This window comes from Coregonus lavaretus, assembly GCF_964263955.1.
Source record: "Coregonus lavaretus genome assembly, chromosome: 21".
NCBI classification, from domain to species: Eukaryota; Metazoa; Chordata; class Actinopteri; order Salmoniformes; family Salmonidae; genus Coregonus; species Coregonus lavaretus.
The window spans coordinates 26,368,643-26,392,069 of NC_140008.1; the positions used below are offsets into that span (position 1 = coordinate 26,368,643).

The window sequence follows — 23,427 nt, forward strand, 5'->3', positions numbered from 1 at the left end:
CAGTTCTTCACACAAACCGGTGCGCCCTGGCGCCTACTATCATACCCCGTTCAAAGGCACTTTTGTCTTGCCCATTTACCCTCTGAATGGCACACATACACAATCCATATCTCAAGACTTTCAAATCCTTCTTTAACCTGTCTCCTCCCCTTCATCTACACTGATTGGAGTGGATTTAACAAGTGACATCAATAATTGATCATAGCTTTCACCTGGTCAGTCTGTCATGGAAAGAGCAGGTGTTCTTAATGTTTTGTTAACACCATTGCTCAACATATGATTGTTTATGTATGAATAACAGGATGATGGAATATTGTGTGTGTTCTATTAGTGGTGTTTGTGTGGTACACATTCCACTCATGTCATGTCTCAACTCCAGTGTGATGTCATTAGACTGCCGTCAAACGATCTGTCTGTGTGTGTGTGTGATCAGAATGTGTTTGTTGATTAAGGAATAGGGATTAGTCAGTATGTGGTCTGGAATTATTTTGTTGTTCCCTGGTGTTGTTTTGAGTCACGCCTCAGACAGATGGACCTTGCCCTCATTTGGCTGGAAGAACAGAGAGTGCTGAGAGATGGAGAAAGTGAGAGAAGGAGAGATTGGGTGTCTGCAGGCAACTAATGCAATCTTTTTCACTGAGTCAGCAGATTCTGTTCTCTGTTTGGGTTCATGTTTGTTTGTAAGAAAATCATGCTGAAGTTCCCATGGCAATTGCATTTGTTACTCTTGTATGTGCCAGTGTTCTAGGATTCTAATTAACCTATCATCTCATGTGTTTAAGAGTATTTACCCATTACAAGTCCTTGACCATCTCCCTCTCTTTCTCTGTATCTCGCCCTCTCTCTGTGTAGGTATGTATCTGTCTGACCTGACGTATATAGACTCAGCGTATCCCTCTACTGGCAGCATCCTGGAGAATGAACAGAGATCCAACCTCATGAACAACATCCTGAGGATTATATCTGACCTGCAACGCTCCTGCACCTACGGTACACACACACACATGCACACACCCATGCACACACCCCTCCCTACTTCATACCCTAAGACCTTTCTCTCTGTCTGTATAGATATACCAATGTTGCCTCATGTCCAGAAATATCTCAACTCAGTCATGTATATCGAGGAGCTACAGAAGTTTGTGGAGGATGACAACTACAAGTGAGTAGTGGCTCTGTTAGGTTAATGGAGTTTGATTAGTTTGACCTTTATTGGAAGTCATAATCAGGTATGTGTTATGTGGTTCTCATGTGTAATGTTGTGTTGTATTGTGTTCAGGTTGTCGTTGAAGATTGAGCCTGCCACCAGCACCCCCCGCTCGACTGCCTCTAGAGAGGACCTTGTAGTTTCGGATGCATCTGCCTCTCCTCTGTGTGGCCGTAAGGGCCCCATTGCAGACGGAACCAAAGTCCCTCCCACGCCCCCCTCCCCCCGGAACCTCCTCCCCTATGGACACAGGAAGTGTCACAGCCTGGGCTACAAGTGAGTCACCCTCTACCGCAGGCTAACTTTAGCATCCATTACCACATAACATCTGAATGCAATGCTTCCCACTTCAGAATCTTCTGGATTCCAATCAATAATCACCCCCATGTGCTCTTTTAGGGATTTCGCAAATGTTACTGCATTGGTTAATTGGTTGTCATATGTTCTAATAGTTATTTTGTTTCTCTGTAGTTTTATTCATAAGATGAATACGGTGGAGTTTAAGAGCGCTACGTTCCCCAATGCTGGTTCTCGTCATCTATTGGACGACAGCGTCATGGAGAGCCACACCCCTACAAGAGGACAGGCCGAGAGCTCAACGCTCTCCAGCGGCATCTCACTGGGTTAGACACACACACACACACACAACTGTGTTCTTATTCCTGTCTGTTGACTTTGACAGTAACACTGTCTGTCTGTGTATCTGCAGGGAGCAGTGAGGGTTCAGAACTCAGTGAAGAGATGTCCTGGCCAGCCTTTGAGAGGTAAGTCTGCACGCGCACACACACACACGATGATGTGTGAATCTCTTTGACGAAAGCTTAGCCTACAGGCAAGCAGCACTTACTGCCTTCTGAGCTGCTGTTCAGTGGGCAAACACAGTCTAGTGGTGTACAGACGACCAGGGTTCAAACCCAGTAACTGGTCACATAAGCCCTTATGTCCGAGCGTCCGATGCTCTGTACCAAAAACACCAGTCCTGAAAGAACCTGAAGAAAAAACAACCGTCCTCATCCCAACCCTCACAATTTTGATAGAATGAACCGAGCTGAGAGAACCCAACCTTTACTGTTCCATGCCCCCACCCTGTCCCTGTCCTCTGCTGAACAGGACTCGGTTCTATCACTCTCTGGGGCCTGTGACCCGCGTGGCCAGAATCCCCTACAAAGGAGGCCTGAGGCCCAGCAGGTACACATACATTTCCCCCTACTCTACAACCCTCTCAACACCCTCGCCCCCTTCTCAACTCCCTCTCCACCCTGCCATCTGCCGCCCATATCCCCTCTGTTTGCCCGAGGGCCACTGTGTGCTGGTGTGTGTGTTGAAGGTGGTGGGAGTGTGTGTGTGGTATAATCGGGTGGTGGGACTCTGTGGGAGATTCTCCGCTAAACCAGACCATCTTAGCAACACTCTCATTCTCCCTGTATGGTATCTTTCACACATGCATTTTAATGACTTGTTTACACCTCAAACATTTATACGGGATTGTCAATTAAACTTTATGCAATATGGAGCCTGCAGGTTTTCTAAGAGGTGACTGAGTTTCCAGTTTACCACACTGCTGGGAGTTCTGCCCTCTGTCAGTCAGTCATAGACTTCTATTCTAGCTCCATTGGTTCTCTCTGTCATATATACAGTGCCTTCGGAAAGTATTCAGACCCCTTGACCTTTTCCACATTTTGTTAGGTTACAGCCTTATTCTAAAATTGATTTAAAAAATATTTTAAAAATCCTCATCAATCTACACACAATACCCCATAATAACAAAGCAAAAACAGGTTTTTAGAAAATGTTGCTAATTTATAAAAAAAAAAAAACATATAACATTTACATAAGTATTCAGACCCTTTACTCAGTACTTTGTTGAAGCACCTTTGGGAGCAATTACAGCCTTGAGTCTTCTTGGGTATGACGCTACAAGCTTGGCACACCTGTTTTTGGGGAGATTCTCCCATTCTTCTCTGCAGATCCTCTCAAGCTCTGTCAGGTTGGATGGGGAGCGTTGCTGCACAGATATTTCCAGGTCTCTCCAGAGATGTTCGACCGGGCTCTGGCTGGGCCACTCAAGGACATTCAGAGACTTGTCACGAAGCCACTCCTGTGTTGTCTTGGCTGTGTGCTTAGGGTTGCTGTCCTGTTGGAAGGTGAACCTTTGCCCCAGTCGGAGATCCTGAGCGCTCTAGAGCAGGTTATCATCAAGAATCTGTCTGTACTTGACTCCGTGTATCTTTGCCTCGATCCTGACTAGTCTCCCAGTCCCTGCCGCTGAAAAACACCCCCACAGCATGATGCTGCCACCACCATGCTTCACCGTAGGGATGGTGCCAGGTTTCCTCCAGACGTGACACTTGGCATTCAGTTCAAAGAGTTGAATCTTGGTTTCATCAGACCAGAGAATCTTGTTTCTCATGGTCCGAGAGTCGTTTAGGTGCCTTTTGGCAAACTCCAAGCGGGCTGTCATGTGCCTTTTACTGAGGAGTGGCTTCCGTCTGGCCACTCTACCATAAAGGCCTGAATGGTGGAGTGCTGCAGAGATAATTGTCTATCTGGAAGCTTCTCCCATCTCCACAGAGGAACTCTGGAGCTCTGTCAGAGTGACCATTGGGTTCTTGTTCACCTCCCTGACCAAGGCCCTTCTCCCCCGATTGCTGAGTTTGGTCGGGCGGAGAGCTCTAGGAAGAGTCTTGGTGGTTCCAAACTTCTTCCATTTAAGAATGATGGAGGCCACTGCGTTCTTGGGGACCTTCAATGCTGCAGAAATGTTTTGGTACCCTTCCCCAGATCTGTGCCCCGACACTGTCCCGGAGCTCTACGGACAATTCCTTCAACCTCATGGCTTGGTTTTTGCGCTGACATGCACTGTCAACTTAGATTGTAAACTGTCATGGTCAAAACATATAGATTCAATGGTTGTAAAGATGGGGAGAGGTCTATCTGTAAGAAAGAGATGCTCTGCTTTTTTGACACCACACTCCAAAAAGCAAGTCCTGCTTTCTCTAGTTTTGTCTTGTATTGATTATTGTCCAGTCGTGTGGTCAAGTGCTGTAAGGAAAGACCTAGTTAAGCTGCAGCTGGCCCAGAACAGAGCGGCACGTCTTGTTCTTCATTGTAATCAGAGGGCTGATATAAATACTATGCATGCCAGTCTCTCTTGGTTAAGAGTTGAGGAGAGACTGACCAAATTGTTTGCATAGTCAACTTACACACAGCGCTGACACACACTTACCCCACCAGACATGCCACCAGGGGTCTTTCCACAGTCCCCAAATCCAGAATAAATTAAAGAAAGCGTACCGTATTATATAGAGCCATTTTTGCATGTGTATGTATTGATATGTAGGCTACGTGTGCCTTTTGTACAAAACAAAACAAATATGTAGTTCTGTCCTTGAGCTGTTGTCTATTAATGTTCTGTATTATGTCATGTCCCATGTTTTGTGTTGACCCCAGGAAGAGTAGCTTCTGCTTTTGTAACAGCTAATGGGGGATCCTAATAAAATACCAAAAAAATACCAAAAACTGTGGGACCTTATATAGACAGGTGTGTGCCTTTCCAAATCATGTCCAATCAATTGAATTTACCACAGGTGGACTCCAATCAAGTTGTAGAAACATCTCAAGGGTGATCAATGGAAACAGGATACACCTGAGCTCAATTTTGAGTCTCATTGCAAAGGGTCTGAATACTTATGTAAATAAGGTGTTTTTGTTTTTAACAAATTTGCAAAACTTTCAAAAAACCTGTTTTCACTTTGTCATTATTGGGTATTGCGTGTATATTGCTAAGGATTTGTATTTATTTAATCAAGTTTAGAATAAGGCTGTAACGTAACAAAATTAGGAAAAAGTCAAGGGGTCTGAATACTTTCCGAAGGCACTGTATGCCTCACTGGTGTCCTCCTAGTTCCCACTGGCTGCCCTTTCCTTATTCTCTGTGATCACAGCCAGAAAGACTCTGCACTGGAACCTTCCAGACAGGAAAATATGTCTGTGGAATTTATTCAAAGCAAGCCAAATACTGCTGCTACACAATTGATTGAATATGCAGATAGTGCAGTTCAGATATTGATTAATGAGGAAACTTCCCTGCAGATTCCGCCTGGCCCTACGTCAAATAAAATACTTTTTGAATTTCTGCATGTGAGTGTGTCCGTTTGTGCCTGTGTTTTGCTGTGTGTTTATGTCCTTGTCTCTGTGTGCGTGTGTGTGTGTGTCGTAGGGCTGGGCGATATATCGTGAATACCGGTATGGTACCACATACCAGTATGGAATTTTACAGTACCGTCTAACGATATTTTGATACAGTGCTAAACTAAATGAAAAGTTCCACAGACTACTGTCACTTTTGTCCTAGTGTGGTTGAATATAAAACCATCAGAATGGAGAAATCCCATTAAAACCACTTAGAATTCATTTGTTGCCTTCCTACTCATAAAACATATTTAGAACTTGTATTATTCAGAAACATAAATACTGTCAAATACCGCCATTATATTATATTTTGCCCATATCGCCCAGCCCTACGTGTGTGTGTGTGTGTGTGTGTGTGTTTCTCTGTAAGTGTGTGTTGTAATTGTGCTGTGTTCTGCTCTAGCTCTGCGGAGTCTGAGGAGTTAGCGGTGCACCTGTACCCTGGAGCCGTCACCGTACAGGGAGTCCTACGACGCAAAACTGTCTTCAAGGAGGGCAAGAAACCCACGGTGAGAACACACACTGCATACATAAAGAACATACTGTACATTGGTCTTTCTATAAATAATGGGGCCAATGTGTGATATTGGGATCAACATTTCAAAATAGTTTGAAACTAAAATAAAAATGATGTTTATGCAGTTCCACTTGTGAACTTAGAGGAATAAAAGTGAATATATGCAAATTGGCCCATAACTCCACCTATACAACAACATAGGCCTAGGACTATACATCCTTTAAGCAGGATTCATACAGACATAGTTAGTCAATTTCAAGTATTTTCAGGGACTTTTTCCAGCACTTAATTACAATTTTCAAGGACCTCAATGTTATACAATTGTGTAATTTATATACACTATCGGTCAAAAGTTTTAGAACACCTACTCATTCAAGGGTTTTTCTTTATTTTTACTATTTTCTACATTGTAGAATAATAGTGAAGACATCAAAACTATGAAATAACACATATGGAATCATGTAGTACCCCAAAAAGTGTTAAACAAATCCAAATATATTTTAGATTCTTCAAAGTAGCCACCCTTTGCCTTGATGACAGCTTTGCACACATAATAAAGCCTATGTCCATGAATAGAGGTGGCATTAATCTCACCTTCGCCATTTGAATCTCACCATCGCTGTTTTTATATTGAGAAAGCGACCAAAAACTAGGTTCCCTTTGTAATGGAAGGATTTGTTTGGAAAGCCAAGTTGAAGCCAACATTAGATGTTGTCGTCCTCATAATAACCGCACGTGGTTTTACCGCAACAGAGTAGCGCAACAACACCCATCAATTGAAGCAGAGGGAAACAAACCAAAGTGGCCACATCTCTCACAAAAACTGATCAGAAATGAAATCACGGATAATTATAAGAGAGCTGGAGAATAAATCGGCTACAATAATTACAAGGACTTTTCAGACACCAAATTGAGTAAATGTCTGATTTTCAAGGTAGGCCTATACCAGCACTTGAATTTCTGAGCTCCAAATTCAAGTTCAAGTAGGCTACTTCAATCCCCTTGTATTGTTTAAAATCGCAGGTGTAACATAGAAACTAAAATGTATTTGTCATGTTATTTAATGACCAGGTCATATTGTGAAGAAGCCCACAAGGCTATGTAATTTGTTGTCATTATATCCAGAATAATGAATAGGAATTGCGTTGAGTGTTGCACAATAGTCTATCCTACACAATTGTGCACAGTAGCCTCTGTCCCTTCCGAGGCACAAAAACGTATGAAAACATGAACTCATTACCTTGATGCTTTCTCTGTTCAATCTAATGAGACCTTGCTGTAAATCAAGACAACAACAGATGATCAACATCAATTTGCTAGGGATATTAGATCCAACGTGGATCCAGGCACAACTGTCTTCACCGGCGTAAAGAATGATATAACAAAATATTCTGGACATTCCTTGCGAACACCTTTTTTCCAGCTCTTGGGCTGCTGCGTTTCATGTGCTATTACAACGTAATCAGATTATGTGTGAAAATATCAAGGCTTAATTAAACGGCTCGACATCAAATGCACATCCAACAATTATTATTTAATGTGCATGCGACAAGTGTTATGTAGATATACTTCTCCCATGGGCAAAGAAACTCAAAAGGGGTGATGATATTAATTAACAGTAATTTTGATCCGACTGTGCAAATTGTCCAAACAGATCCGCAAGGTACATGGATGATTTTAAATATGTTATTGGAACATAAACAGATATGGCTCATTAACCTTTACGGACCAAATAATGATGATCCACACTTCTTTTAAAATATATATGATAAATTATCAACCCTGTAAGCAATACAAGACTCTATTATTATAGGAGGAGATTATAATATTGTTTTAAGTAGCTCAATGGACCGTAAAGGAAATCGCACTACAAACTATCACCCTCATGCTCTTAAGGAAATCATGAATGTCATGGATACATTAGAACTAGTGGATATATGGAGTCTTAAATATCCTGACCTAGTGAGATATACATGGTGGAGACTCAATCATGCTAGTCGTCTTGACGTCTTTCTTATGTCATTCTCGTTTGCACCAAAAGTTTAAAAAGTGTTGATAGGGGACAGAATGCGGTCGGACCATTATATAATTGGCATATACATTACTCTTACTGAATTTCCACGTGGGCGAGGATATTGGACATTTAATCAAAGCCTATTTGATGATAACTTGTTTTTAACTAGGACAGAGGAATTTATAACTGCATTTTTCCATTATAACATAGGTACAGCAAATCCCCTTATTGTATGGGACACTTTTAAATATGCCTTTAGAGGCCATGCAATTCAGTACTCATCTCAAAAACAAAAGCAATTTAGGTCAAAAGAGTCCATACTAACAAAGGAAATAGAAGGTCTAACAGAACAGATAGATAGCAATAAAAATTGTAACGTAGAGGCTCAGAATAAATTAGAGAAAAAAGAAATGGAGGAACTTATTGAAGAAAGATCAAATGAAATAAAGCAAACTGGATGGAATATGGGGAAAAATGCACCAAATTCTTTTTTAACCTTCAACATAGAAACGCTACCAAAAAGAATTTACTGAAACTGGTTACAAATGACGGAGTACCCATGATTCACCAAATTATATTTTGAAGGAGGAAGCAAAGTACTTTAAGCATATGTTTTCGTTTCAGTCACCTCCATCTCCTCTAACTGAAGCTAATTGTATGGATTTTTTTCTATTGATAATGTAAAATTAACAGCCATACAGAAATAATCATGTGAAGGTGAAATTACAGAGGAACTTCTGGATGCAATTAAAGACTTTAAGTCTGGGAAAAATCCAGGGTTGGATGGCATACCAGTTGAGGTATACCAAACCTTTTTTTATATACTCAGAGGACCGTTATTAGCATGTTTTAACCACTCCTATGTAAATGGTAGATTATCAGACACTCAAGAAGAAGGTCTGATTTCATTATTACTGAAACAGGATACAAGTGGGAAATATAAAGATCCTGTCCATTTAAAAAATTGGAGGCCTCTTACACTTCAGTGTTGTGAAGCAAAAATTCTAGCAAAATGTATAGCGCATAGAATTAAAAAGGTATTGTCGGACATTATTAATTCTAATCAGACAGGTTTTTTACATGGACGATACATTGGAGATAATATAAGGCAAGTATTGGAAACAATAGAACACTATGACAAATCTGGGAAACCAGGCCTGCTATTCATAGCTGACTTTGAAAAGGCTTTTGATAATGTACGACTGGAGTTTATATATAAATGCCTGGAGTATTTTAATTTTGGAGAATCTCTTTATAAAATGGGTTAAAATCATGTATAGTAACCCTAGGTGTAAAATAGTAAATAATGGCTATTTCTCATAAAGTTTTAAACTGTCAAGAGGAGTAAAACAAGGTTGTCCACTATCGGCATATCTATTTATTATGGCCATCGAAATGTTAGCTATTAAAATCAGATCCAACAATAATATCAAGGGAATAGAAATCCAGGGCTTAAAAACAAAGGTGTCATTGTACGCTGATGATTCATGTTTTCTTTTAAATCCACAACTTGAATCCCTCCACAGCCTCATAGAGGATCTAGATACATTTTATAACCTCTCTGAATTACAACCAAATTATGGTAAATGTACTATATTACGTATTGGATCACTAAAAAAACATTACCGTGTAGTTTACCAATGAAATGGTCTGATGGTGATGTGGATATACTCGGAATACATATCCCAAAAGAAAGAAATGATCTCACTCAATACATTTTTATAGAAAGTTAGCAAAAATAGATAAGATCTTGTTACCATGGAAAGGTAAATACCTGTCTATTTGTGGAGAAATCACCCTCTTTAGTATTATCCCAGTTTACCTATTTGCTTATGGTCTTGCCTACGCCTAGCAAACTGTTTTCTTTTTTTATTATATGAGAAAAACATATTCAATTTTATTTGGAACAGCAAACAAGACAAAATTAACCTGGCCTATTTATATAATGAATATGAATTCGGAGTACAGAAATGATTAAATATTAAAGCATTAGACCTATCAATAAAAGTTTCAGTCATACGAAAGTTATACTTAAATCCAAACTGGTTCTCTAGCAAATTAGTAAGATTGTCTCACCCCATGTTCAAGAATGGCCTATTTCCCTTTATTCAGAATACAACCTCTCACTTTCAGTTATTTGAAAAGGAAATCATCCCCCAAATATCACTATTTCTAAAACAAGCCATAGAAAGTTGGTTCAAATTTCAATTTAATCCTCCAGAAACTACAGAACAAATAATGCAACAACTATTGTGGTTAACTCAAATATACTAATTGATAAAAAAACATATCTTTTTTTTAAAATGTTTAAAAAAGGTATAATCTTCTTAAATGATATCATAGGTATCGCACATGCAGATAACAAAAACATATGGAAATGGCTGCTCTACCCAAAATTACAACCAAATAATTGCAGCATTACCGCAAAAATGGAAGAGGAAAGTGGAAGGGGGGAAAAGTAAGGAACTTGTCTGTCGGCCCTGCATTAAATCCCATTATTGGTTAAAGAAAATTGTGATAAATAAAAAGTATACCAGTTTCATTTAAGGACCAAAGGATTGACAGCCGTCCCATATAGATTGCAAAATAGTTGGGAAGAGATTTTTGATGTACCAATTCCATGGCAAATGGTTTATGAACTGATACGCAAAACGACGCCGGATTCAAAACCTAGAATTTTTCAATTTAAATTATTATACAAAATTCTTGCAACCAATAGAATGTTATTTATATGGGGGATACAATCTTCCCAGCTCTGCAGATTTTGCTGCAAAGAGACAGAATCATTAGCTCATTTGTTTTGGTACTGTCCATTTGTAGCTTGTTTTTGGTCACAGGTCCAGGAATGGCTGAAGGATTTCAATATTTACCTGGAACTAACCCTGCAGATAGCACTACTGGGTGATCTGAAAAGTCATAGTCAAATCGATCAATAATATAATAATACTTTTAGCAAAGATGTTTCTTTTCCATTTACAATCTGCAGAAACAATGAGAATAGAAGGGTTCAGAATTTTTGTGAAACAGTACAGTTGAGAAATATATGGCAAGTAGAAATCCAATATGGATGGTGTTAAGAGATAGATGGGAGGGGTTGAATGTAGCTGAAGGTTGGGACTAATAACAACAACAAAATTAATGTTATACATACTATGTCTATAAAAAGTATATAGGTTAAAAACTTTTGTGAAAGAGCACAGTTTGGGAGATATGGCATGTAGAGGCACATCATGAAAATTATCAGAGAGTTTGAGGGTAGAGGAAGTTCAGGAGTAAAAACAAACAAAATTGAATTATTGTAAAATTGAATATGTCCATAAAATTTATATAGTATATATAAGCTGGAAGTAGAGGCCTAAGCGTTGTTGTTGTTCACTAGTTTACTCCAATTAAGGGAGGGGTGGTGGGGTTGGAAAGTAATAAAGGAAAATATTTTTTTTTTTTTTTTTAAGGATATGTGTATATATACAGTGAGGGAAAAAAGTATTTGATCCCCTGCTGATTTTGTACGTTTGCCCACTGACAAAGACATGATCAGTCTATAATTTTAATGGTAGGTTTATTTGAACAGTGAGAGACAGAATAACACACAAAAAATCCAGAAGAACGCATTTATGAATTGATTTGCATTTTAATGAGGGAAATAATTATTTGACCCCTCTGCAAAACATTACTTAGTACTTGGTGGCAAAACCCTTGTTGGCAAACACAGAGGTCAGACATTTGTTGTAGTTGGCCACCAGGTTTGCACACATCTCAGGAGGGATTTTGTCCCATTCCTCTTTGCAGATCTTCTCCAAGTCATTAAGGTTTCGAGGCTGACGTTTGGCAACTTGAACCTTCAGCTCCCTCCACAGATTTTCTATGGGATTAAGTTCTGGAGACTAGCTAGGCCACTCCAGGACCTTAATGTGCTTCATCTTGAGCCACTCCTTTGTTGCCTTGGCTGAGTGTTTTGGGTCATTGTCATGCTGGAATACCCATTCACGACCCATTTTCAATGCCCTGGCTGAGGGAAGGAGGTTCTCACCCAATATTTGACGGTACATGGCCCCGTCCATCGTCCTTTTAATGTGGTGAAGTTGTCCTGTTCCCTTAGCAGAAAAACACCCCCAAAGCATAATGTTTCCACCTCCATGTTTGACGGTGGGGATGGTGTTCTTGGGGTCATAGGCAGCATTCCTCCTCCTCCAAACACGGCGAGTTGAGTTGATGCCAAAGAGCTCAATTTTGGTCTCATCTGACCACAACACTTTCACCCAGTTCTCCTCTGAATCATTCAGATGTTCATTGGCAACTTCAGACGGGCATGTATATGTGCTTTCTTGAGCAGGGGGACCTTGCGGGCGCTGCAGGATTTCAGTCCTTCACGGCGTAGTGTGTTACCAATTGTTTTCTTGGTGACTATGGTCCCAGCTGCCTTGAGATCATTGACAAGATCCTCCCGTGTAGTTCTGGGCTGATTCCTCACCGTTCTCATGATCATTGCAACTCCACGAGGTGAGGTCTTGCATGGAGCCCCAGGCCGAGGGAGATTGACAGTTCTTTTGTGTTTCTTCCATTTGCGAATAATCGCACCAACTGTTGTCACCTTCTCACCAAGCTGCTTGGCGATGGTCTTGTAGCCCATTCCAGCCTTGTGTAGGTCTACAATCTTGTCCCTGACATCCTTGGAGAGCTCTTTGGTCTTGGCCATGGTGGAGAGTTTGGAATCTGATTGATTAATTGCTTCTGTGGACAGGTGTATTTTATACAGGTAATAAACTGTGATTAGGAGCACTCCCTTTAAGAGTGTGCTCCTAATCTCAGCTCGTTACCTGTATAAAAGACACCTGGGAGCCATTTTTGACATGCGTTTTTCTGGATTTTTTGGTTGTTATTCTGTCTCTCACTGTTCAAATAAACCTACCATTAAAATTATATACTGATAATTTCTGTCAGTGGGCAAACGTACAAAATCAGCAGGGGATCAAATACTTTTTTACTCACTGTGTGTGTGTGTGTATATATATATATAGAATGTGTGTATGTGACCTCTAAACACTGACGTGTGACCTCTAAACACTGACCCCTGGGTGTGTGTAGGTGGCGTCGTGGACCAAGTTCTGGGTGGCTCTGTGTGGAACTCAGCTCTACTACTACCATGCCAAGTCCCTAAAGGCCACGGAGAGAAAGCACGTAAGTCTCTCACTCATTCACACCCAACCTTCTCAACCCTCTCGCTGTACACCTCCCTCCTGCCATCATCCCTCCTTCCCTCATCTCCCTCCCTCCCTCCCTCCCTCCCTCATCTCCCTCCCTCCCTCCCTCCCTCCCTCATCTCCCTCCCTCCCTCCCTCCCTCCCTCATCTCCCTCCCTCATCTCCCTCCCTCCCTCCCTCATCCCCCACTCTCTCCCTCCCTCATCCCCCCCTCCCTCCCTCATCCCCCCCCTCCCTCCCTCCCTCATCCCCCCCCGCCCTCCCTCCCTCATCCCCCCCCCCTCCCTCCCTCCCTCCCTCCCCCCTCCCTCCCTCCCTCATCCCCCCCCTCCCTCCCTCCCTCATCCCCCCCCTCCCTCCCTCCCTCATCCCCCCCTCCCTCCCTCCCTCATCCCCCCCCTCCCTCCCTCATCCCCCCCCTCCCTCCCTCCCTCATCCCCCCCTCCCTCCCTCCCTCATCCCCCCCTCCCTCCCTCATCCCCCCCCTCCCTCCCCCCCTCCCTCATCCCCTCCCTCCCTCCCTCATCCCCCCCTCCCTCCCTCATCCACCCCCCTCCCTCCCTCATCCACCCCCTCCCTCCCTCATCCACCCTTCCCCCTCCCTCCCTCATCCACCCCTCCCTCCCTCCATCCATCATCCCCTCTTCCTCTATCTTTCCCTCTCTCTCCCTCCATCATCCCCTCTCTCCCCCTCCATCATCCGCTCTCTCCCCCTCCATCATCCCCTCACCCTCCATCATCCCCTCACCCTCCCTCCCTCCATCCCCTTCCACACTCTCTCCCTCTTTAGGTTTCCAGACCTGGCTGTTGCTGCAACTGTTTTCAAACTCTCACAAATCTTGTATGTTTTTTTGTATGTTTTGTTTGTACACTGCTCAAAAAAATAAAGGGAACACTTAAACAACACAATGTAACTCCAAGTCAATCACACTTCTGTGAAATCAAACTGTCCACTTAGGAAGCAACACTGATTGACAATACATTTCACATGCTGTTGTGCAAATGGAATAGACAACAGGTGGAAATTATAGGCTATTAGCAAGACACCCCCAATAAAGGAGTGGTTCTGCAGGTGGTGACCACAGACCACTTCTCAGTTCCTATGCTTCCTGGCTGATGTTTTGGTCACTTTTGAATGCTGGCGGTGCTTTCACTCTAGTGGTAGCATGAGACGGAGTCTACAACCCACACAAGTAGCTCAGGTAGTGCAGCTCATCCAGGATGGCACATCAATGCGAGCTGTGGCAAGAAGGTTTGCTGTGTCTGTCAGCGTAGTGTCCAGAGCATGGAGGCGCTACCAGGAGACAGGCCAGTACATCAGGAGACGTGGAGGAGGCCGTAGGAGGGCAACAACCCAGCAGCAGGACCGCTACCTCCGCCTTTGTGCAAGGAGGAGCACTGCCAGAGCCCTGCAAAATGACCTCCAGCAGGCCACAAATGTGCATGTGTCTGCTCAAACGGTCAGAAACAGACTCCAAGAGGGTGGTATGAGGGCCCGACGTCCACAGGTGGGGGTTGTGCTTACAGCCCAACACCGTGCAGGACGTTTGGCATTTGCCAGAGAACACCAAGATTGGCAAATTCGTCACTGGTGCCCTGTGCTCTTCACAGATGAAAGCAGGTTCACACTGAGCACATGTGACAGACGTGACAGAGTCTGGAGACGCCGTGGAGAACGTTCTGCTGCCTGCAACATCCTCCAGCATGACCGGTTTGGCAGTGGGTCAGTCATGGTGTGGGGTGGCATTTATTTTGGGGGCTGCACAGCCCTCCATGTGCTCGCCAGAGGTAGCCTGACTGCCATTAGGTACCGAGATGAGATCCTCAGACCCCTTGTGAGACCATATGCTGGTGCGGTTGGCCCTGGGTTCCTCCTAATGCAAGACAATGCTAGACCTCATGTGGCTGGAGTGTGTCAGCAGTTCCTGCAAGAGGAAGGCATTGATGCTATGGACTGGCCCGCCCGTTCCCCAGACCTGAATCCAATTGAGCACATCTGGGACATCATGTCTCGCTCCATCCACCAACGCCATGTTGCACCACAGACTGTCCAGGAGTTGGCGGATGCTTTAGTCCAGGTCTGGGAGGAGATCCCTCAGGAGACCATTCGCCACCTCATCAGGAGCATGCCCAGGCGTTGTAGGGAGGTCATACAGGCACGTGGAGGCCACACACACTACTGAGCCTCATTTTGACTTGTTTTAAGGACATTACATCAAAGTTGGATCAGCCTGTAGTGTGGTTTTCCACTTTAATTTTGAGTGTGACTCCAAATCCAGACCTCCATGGGTTGATACATTTGATTTCCATTGATAATTTTTGTGTGATTTTGTTGTCAGCACATTCAACTATGTAAAGAAAAAAGTATTTAATAAGATTATTTCATTCAGATCTAGGATGTGTTATTTTAGTGTTCCCTTTATTTTTTTGAGCAGTGTATATACACTCCTCAGTATGAATTTGTAAATTTGTGTCTATACTCCAGCATTTTGGATTTTATTTGAGGGTGTTTATATGCATATGTGCTTTACTGTATAGAAATTAAAGCACTTTATGCATGTAGTCCCCCCATTTGAATACGTTTTTGGACAAATTCACTTTATAGTGTGTTAAAGATGTCAAACATTTAGTATTTGGTCCGTTATTCCTAGCACGCAAGATCATACCCCCCCCCCCCCCCCCCCAAAAAAAAAATTAATAAAAAAAATATGCTAACCACCACTGTTATTGGTAATGGTGCATTTTCTGGGGCATATACACTACCGGTGAAAAGTTTTAGAACACCCACTCATTCAAGGGCCTTTATATATTTTTACTATTTTCTACATTGTAGAATAATAGTGAACACATAAACTATGAAATAACACACATGGAATCATGTAGTAACCAAAAATCTGTTAAACAAAATATATTTGAAATTCTTCAAATAGCCACTCTTTGCCTTGATGACAGCTTTAATGCGTTTGAGCCAATCAGTTGTATTATGACAATGTAGGGGGGTATACAGAAAATACCCCTATTTGGTAAAAGACCAAGTCCGTATTATGGCAAGAACAGCTCAAATAAGCAAAGAGAAACGACAGTCCATCATTACTTTAAGACATGAAGGTCAGTCAATCCGGAACTTTGAACGTTTCTTCAAGTGCAGTCGCAAAAACCATCAAGCGCTATGATGAAACTGGCTCTCATGAGGACCACCACAGAGATTTGGCATGGGTCCTCAGATCCTCAAAAGTTCTACAGCTGCACCATCGAGAGCATCCTGACTGGTTGCATCATCGCCTGGTATGGCAACTGCTCTCGGCCTCCGACCGCAAGGCACTACAGAGGGTAGTGCATACGGCCCAGTACATCACTGGGGCCCAGCTTCCTGCCATCCAGGACCTCTATACCAGGCGGTGTCAGAGGAAGGCCCTAAAAATTATCAAAGACTCCAGCCAGCCTGGTAATAGACTGTTCTCTCTGCCACCGCACGGCAAGCGGTACCGGAGCGCCAAGTCTAGGTCCAAAAGGCTTCTTAACAGCTTCTACCCCCAAGCCATAAACACCTGAACAGCTAATCATGGCTACCCGGACTATTTGCATTGCCCCCCCACCCCACCCCAACCCCCTCTTTTACGCTGCTGCTACTCTGTTTATTATTTATGCATAGTCACTTTAACTCTACCCACATGTACATATTACCTCAATTACCTAGACCAGGGGTGTTAAACTCATTTTAGCTCAGGGGCCACATGGAGGAAAATCTATTCCCAAGTGGGCCGGACCGGAAAAATCATGGTATATATAACTTAAAAACAACAACTTCAGATTGTTTTCTTTGTTTTAATACAATCAACATACAACATAAAGCTGGAGCCTGAGGACAGTGTGTCCAAAATAGTACAAGCACAACATCACTATTAATCATAAAACACGTCAAGTTTATTTGAAAATTCTAAAGAAAAAGAACACACAAACACACAATGCCTCAGTGATTAACAGAACTGTTTCACAGATCACATAACTATATCAGGGTGTCATTTCTCAGGCAGAAATGTAGATAAAAATAATGAAATCCTGTTCCCCAAACAAGTGCAAGAACCACAGAGTCAAGAATAGGTTAAATATACAAATAAAATAAAATCAATTAAAAACAATAGCACATCAACATAAAAACATATAAACATAAAGCTGGAGCCTGAGGACAGTGTCCAAAAGCACAACATCACTATTAATCATAAAACACCTCAAGTTATTTGAAAGTTCTGAGGACAAAGAACACACAAACACACAATGCCTCAGTGATTCACAGAAGTATATCACAGATCACAGAACTATATCAGGGTGTCATTTCTCAGGCAGAAATGTAGATAAAAAGAATGAAATCCTGTTCCCCAAACAAGTGCAAGAACCACAGAGTCAAGAATAGGTTAAATATACAAATAAAATAAAATCAATTAAAAACAATAGCACATCAACATAAAAACATATAAACATAAATCTGAAAGCGTTGCTCAAACTCCCGTAACAGTCCCGTTATTTTATCTTTGAACCGCTTCATGTCTGCCACATGTTGGGTCGCGCACACATTTTTCAGACAGGGGAAGTGAGCTGCATCACCACCGGCAAGTTGCGTCTCCCACAATGACAGCTTCAACTTGAAAGAACGTATGCTGTCATAATACTGCGTGACAACTTTGTTGCGCCCTTGCAGCTGTTTGTTCAAGTTATTCAGGTGCTCTGTAACATCCACCGTAAATGCAAGGTCCGGCATCCATTCTGCGGAATGAAATTCTAAAACTGGTTTGCCCTTTTCTTCCATGAACTGTTCAATTTCTTCTCGTAAATCAAAGAAACGCCTCAGCACAGCACCTCGGCTTAACCATCTTACCTCAGTGTGGTATGGCAGGCCATAGATGTGGTCTTTCTCTCTGAGAAGGCTGTCAAACTGACGGTGATTCAGGCTTCTGGATCTGATGAAATTAACAGTTTGGATGACCACCTTCATGACGTTATCCATCTTTAATGACTTGCAACACAAAGCCTCCTGGTGCAAAATACAGTGAAAAGTCAAAAAATCACGTCCTCCATTTGCAGATTGCACTTTCTCTCTGAACTTTGTCACAACGCCTGCTTTTTTCCCGATCATTGAGGGCGCACCAGCTGTAGCCAGGCTGACAGCGCGGGACCAGTCCACTCCGACCCTGTCCAGCGCGCCGACGAGTGCGGTAAAAATATCAGCTGCTGTCGTTGTATCTGTCATCGGCACCAACTCCACGAACTCCTCGTGACGGTCAATGTGTCATCAACTCCGCGGATTAAAAAATGGCCAGTTGTGCAACATCTGTAATGTCCGTGCTTTCATCAATTGCAACCGAAAACGCAATAAATGACTTTACTTTTTGCTTCAACTGGCTGTCCAAATCCACTGAAAGATCGGAAATCCTGTCTGCAACTGTGTTTCTTGTCAGGCTGATATTTGCAAAAGCCTGCCGCTTTTCAGGGCACACAATCTCCGCTGCCTTCATCATGCATGTTTTTACAAATTCACCCTCACTAAATGGTTTTGAAGCCACTGCGATTTCATTAGCAATGAGGTAGCTAGCTTTCACTGCAGCGTCACTGATGTCTCGGCTGTGAGTAAACACAGACTGCTGTTTCTTCAGACCCGCCAACAGTTCATTCACCTTCTCTCATCTCCGCTGTCCTTGAAAGTTGTCATATTTGTCGGCATGAAGACTCACATAGTGGCGACGAAGGTTATATTCTTTCAGCACTGCAACATACTCTGAACACACCAAACATACAGCTTTCCCATTCAATTCCGTGATTAAATAGGATGACAATTTTTCTTGGAACACTCTGCACTCTGCGTCCACTTTTCTCTTTTTTGACAGAGACATATTGGGGCAATGAGGGTGCCAATGCACATAATGTTAAAAGTAGAAGCCGTAATAAATATCGCAGGGCAAAACAAAGTAGCTCATTGGCTGCACGTGCTTGACCTACTTGCTCTGCCCCGATATAAACAGTTTGCTTGCTTAACACAATTGCTATTGCGCCATCCAGTGGACGCAATTGGAACAGCAGTTTATTTTATTGAAAAATTGCAGCGCATTTTTATACCTTACAAAATTAATAAAAATATTTTTTTATTATTATATATATTTTTTTTAATCATCTCGCGGGCCAGATTAAACCCGTTTGCGGGCCTGATCCGGCCCGCGGGCCGTACGTTTGACACCCCTGACCTAGACTAACCGGTGCCCCCGCACATTGACTCTGTACCGGTACCCCCTGTATAACCTCCCTACTGTTATTTTATTTTACTGCTGCTCTTTAATTATTTGCTTTTTGTATTTTTTTCTTAAACTGCATTGTTGGTTAAGGGCTTGTAAGTAAGCATTTCACTGTAATGTCTACACCTGTTGTATTCGGCGCATGTAGCAAATAAAATTTGATTTGATTTGGTATGGAAGACCCAGAGTTACCTCTGCTGCAGAGGATAAGTTCATTAGAGTTACCAGCCTCAGAAATTGCAGCCCAAATAACTGCTTCACAGAGTTCAAGTAACAGACACATCTCAACATCAACTGTTCAGAGGAGACTGTGAATCAGGCCTTCATGGTCGAATTGCTGCAAAGGAACCACTACTAAAGGACACCAATAAGAAGAAGAGACTTGCTTAGGCCAAGAAACAAGCGCAATGGACAATAGACCGATGGAAATTTGTCCTTTGGTCTGGAGTCCAAATTGGAGATTTTTGGTTCCAACTGCCGTGTCTTTGTGAGACACAGAGTAGGTGAACGGATAATCTTGGCATGTGTGGTTCCCACCATGAAGCATGGAGGAGGAGGTGTGATGGTGTGGGGGTGCTTTCCTGGTGATACTGTCTGAGATTTATTTAGAATTCAAGGCACACTAAACCAACATTTTGCAGCGATACGCCATCCCATCTGATTTGGGCTTAGTCCCACTATCATTTGTTTTTCAACAGGACAATGACAAAACACACCTCCAGGCTGTGTAAGGGCTATTTTACCAAGAAGGAGAGTGATTGAGTGCTGCAGATTACCTGGCCTCCACAATCCCCCGACCACAACCAAATTGAGATGGTTTGGGATGAGTCGGACCGCAGAGTGAAGGAAAAGCAGCCAACAAGTGCTCAGCATATATGGGAACTCCTTCAAGACTGTTGGAAAAGAATTCCAGGTGAAGCTGGTTGAGAGAATGCATAGAGTGTGCAAAGCTGTCATCAAAGCAAAGGGTGGCTATTTGAAGAATCTCAAATATAAAATATATTTTGATTTGTTTAACACTTTTTTTGGTTACTACATGATTCCATATGTGTTATTTCATAGTTTTGATGTCTTCACTATTATTCTACAATGTAGAAAATAGTCAAAATAAAGAAAAACCCTTGAATGTGTAGGTGTTCTAAAACTTTTGACCGGTAGTGTAGATCATCCTTATTCATGATACGTTCATGATTATCCTTAATCATGTTAGCATCCACGTTAATGTAGAAGTGTTCAGAAACATATTCTATTTTTATTTACAATAAAAGTGACATAAAAATGACACAATACATTATTCAAGATTCAGTTTCTATTAGGCAAAACATAATCCGAAACACAAGTTTGGAGAGTTACAAGCTTGATGTAGTGTTTGCGTACTAGGAATATGGGTACAAATACTAAACTTTTGAATACTTTAATACACTATAAGTTAATTTGTACAAATACTTATGACTTCTTCAAATGGGGGGGACTAGATGTATAAAGTGCTTTCAGTTCTAAACGTTAAAACATATGTATGAAAATACCGTCAAATAAAAGGTGACATTTGATCTCAAATAACATTTTGCCTTCACTTTCCAAATACGGAGGGGAGTGTATGCCATTTAGCAGATGCTTTTATCCAAAGCAACTTTGTCATGCATGCATGCATTCTTTACGTATGAGTGGTCCCAGGAATAGAACCAATTATTCTGACGTTGCAAGAGCCATTGTGTACCAACTGAGCTACAGTTGGTAGCTGTCTTAGATTTCAGAAGGTATACTTGTATATGACGATATTAATCCAAAATAATTTCTAAATGTGCCCCCCCCCACCCCTCTCTCTCGCTTTCTCTCCATCTTCCTTCAGTTCAAGTCGTCTAGCAGTAAGAGTGTGTGTGTTGTGGGGTTAATGGCCATCATGTCAGACGACCCTGAACATCCCGACGTCTTCCTGCTCACAGACTCCGAACACGGTGAGACTACCTTTCAATCAAACACCGACAGCCAGGAGTGTTCAGCCAAACTACACTCATCTCAACTCCTCAGATGGTCTGTATGTTCCTAGATTAAAACGTGCAGTATACACCCATATTGTACGCATATGCAATCACACACACATAGGCCTTTATTTTAACAAACACAATGGTAAATCTAAGCGCTGGTGGTAACACTATAGGTTCAGGGGGTGTCCTAAATATTTTTGCTATTTTCACAACCAGAATTATGGGCTGGGTTTTGATGAATAAACAAGTTGGTGTGGAGGCGTGACCCCTCACTGGCCAATCAGAACATGCTCCATGGCCAAATACACTCAGTGGCCAGTTTATCTAGTACTGGGTCGGACCCCCCTTTGCCTCCATAACAGCCTGAATTCTTGGGGGCATGGAAACGTTGTAGGGATGAATATTTTCCCGGTATTTTACAAATGTTCCATCCCGAGAATTACTTTTCTCCCAAGTAACCCAGTATTTCCGGCCAAAACTGGAAGTGTCATTCTAAAGCATATAAACCATATAAATATGTCTCGATTTGATTAGAGCTTTGATCGGCATGAAAATTCAAGCCTGATGCTACCTGAGCCTGATGAACCATACATTCAATACATTTTATGAGCCCTACATTAAAGACATTTTATGATCCCAATCCCCAAAAAGCCTAAATGTTTGTGCCGTTATCCAATACATAGCCTATAACATATAGGCAATAATAAATAGACTACCGCACATTACGCATGATAGAAAAACATAAAAGCCCATAGATGTAGCTCTGCTCTCTTGGGTAAATAAATTAAACAAGCTCCAGTAGGCTAATATTTTTGAGTGTGGACTGTATTACTCTACTGTATTATATGACTGGAATTACTCACCTCGTTCAAACCATGGAGCTGGGAGAGAACATGCGATGCTGGTGTAGGACATGCAGCCTACAAATTACAAATATAGGCTAGCAAATGTGATTTAATTTTGAAATATAATTGTTATAAATCGTAGGCTGATGCATATGTAGGCTACCTTTCATAATATTTATCTTAATGTTGTGCGACGTGCGTATTAGCCCACCCCCTCTTTCAACAGTGCCACGTTGAAAGTCACTGAGCTCTTCAGTACGGGCCATTCTACTGCCAATGTTTGTCTATGGAGATTGCATGGCTGTGTGCTCGATTTTATACACCTGTCAGCAACGTGTATGTATAAATATACACTGTGTATATAATGTATATATGTACAGTGCATTCGGAAAGTATTCGGACCCCTTGACTTTTTTCACATCTTGTTACCTTACAGCCTTATTCTAAAATTGATTAAATAAATACAAATCCTCATCAATCTACACCCAATACCCCATAATGACAAAGTGAAAACTGTTTTTTTTTAATTTTTGCTAATTTATATATATTTTGTAATCCTTATTTACATAAGATTTCAGACCCTTTGCTATGAGACTCGAAATTGAGCTCAGGTGCATCCTGTTTCCGTTGATCATCCTTGAGATGTTTCTACAACTTGATTGGAGTCCACCTGTGGTAAATTCAAGTGATTGGACATGATTTGGAAAGGCACACACCTGTCTATATAAGGTCCCACAGTTGACAGTGCATGTCAGAGCAAAAACCAATCCATGAGGTCGAAGGAATTGTCCGTAGAGCTCCGAGACAGGATTGTGTCGGCACAGATCTGGGAAAGGGTACCAAAAAATGTCTGCAGCATTGAAGGTCCCCAAGAACACAGTGGCCTCCATCATTCTTAAATGGAAGAAGTTTGGAACCACCAAGACTCTTCCTAGAGCTGGCCGCCCGGCCAAACTGAGCAATCGGGGGAGAAGGGCCTTGGTCAGGACCAAGAACCCAATGGTCACTCCATTGCTCCAGAGTTCCTCTGTGGAGATGGGAGAAGCTTCCAGAAGGACAACTGTCTCTGCAGCACTCCACCATTCAGGCCTTTATGGTAGAGTGGCCAGACGGAAGCCACTCCTCAGTAAAAGGCACATGACGGCCCGCTTGGAGTTTGCCAAAAGGCACCTAAATGACTCTCGGA

The 23,427-nt window shown here is 42.2% G+C and overlaps 1 protein-coding gene across 1 annotated transcript in view; it reads left to right on the forward strand.

Moving 5' to 3' along the window:
* LOC311148477 (ras-specific guanine nucleotide-releasing factor RalGPS2-like) overlaps positions 1-23,427 on the forward strand; it is a 131,968-nt gene that overhangs the window by 106,165 nt on the left and 2,376 nt on the right. Inside the window, exons 10-18 of the mRNA XM_084185453.1 lie at positions 853-990; positions 1,072-1,162; positions 1,280-1,483; positions 1,679-1,830; positions 1,917-1,971; positions 2,318-2,395; positions 5,802-5,907; positions 13,015-13,107; positions 21,261-21,366. Coding sequence (XP_084041579.1) covers positions 853-990; positions 1,072-1,162; positions 1,280-1,483; positions 1,679-1,830; positions 1,917-1,971; positions 2,318-2,395; positions 5,802-5,907; positions 13,015-13,107; positions 21,261-21,366 — 1,023 coding nt within the window. The remainder of the gene's footprint in view (positions 1-852; positions 991-1,071; positions 1,163-1,279; positions 1,484-1,678; positions 1,831-1,916; positions 1,972-2,317; positions 2,396-5,801; positions 5,908-13,014; positions 13,108-21,260; positions 21,367-23,427) is intronic.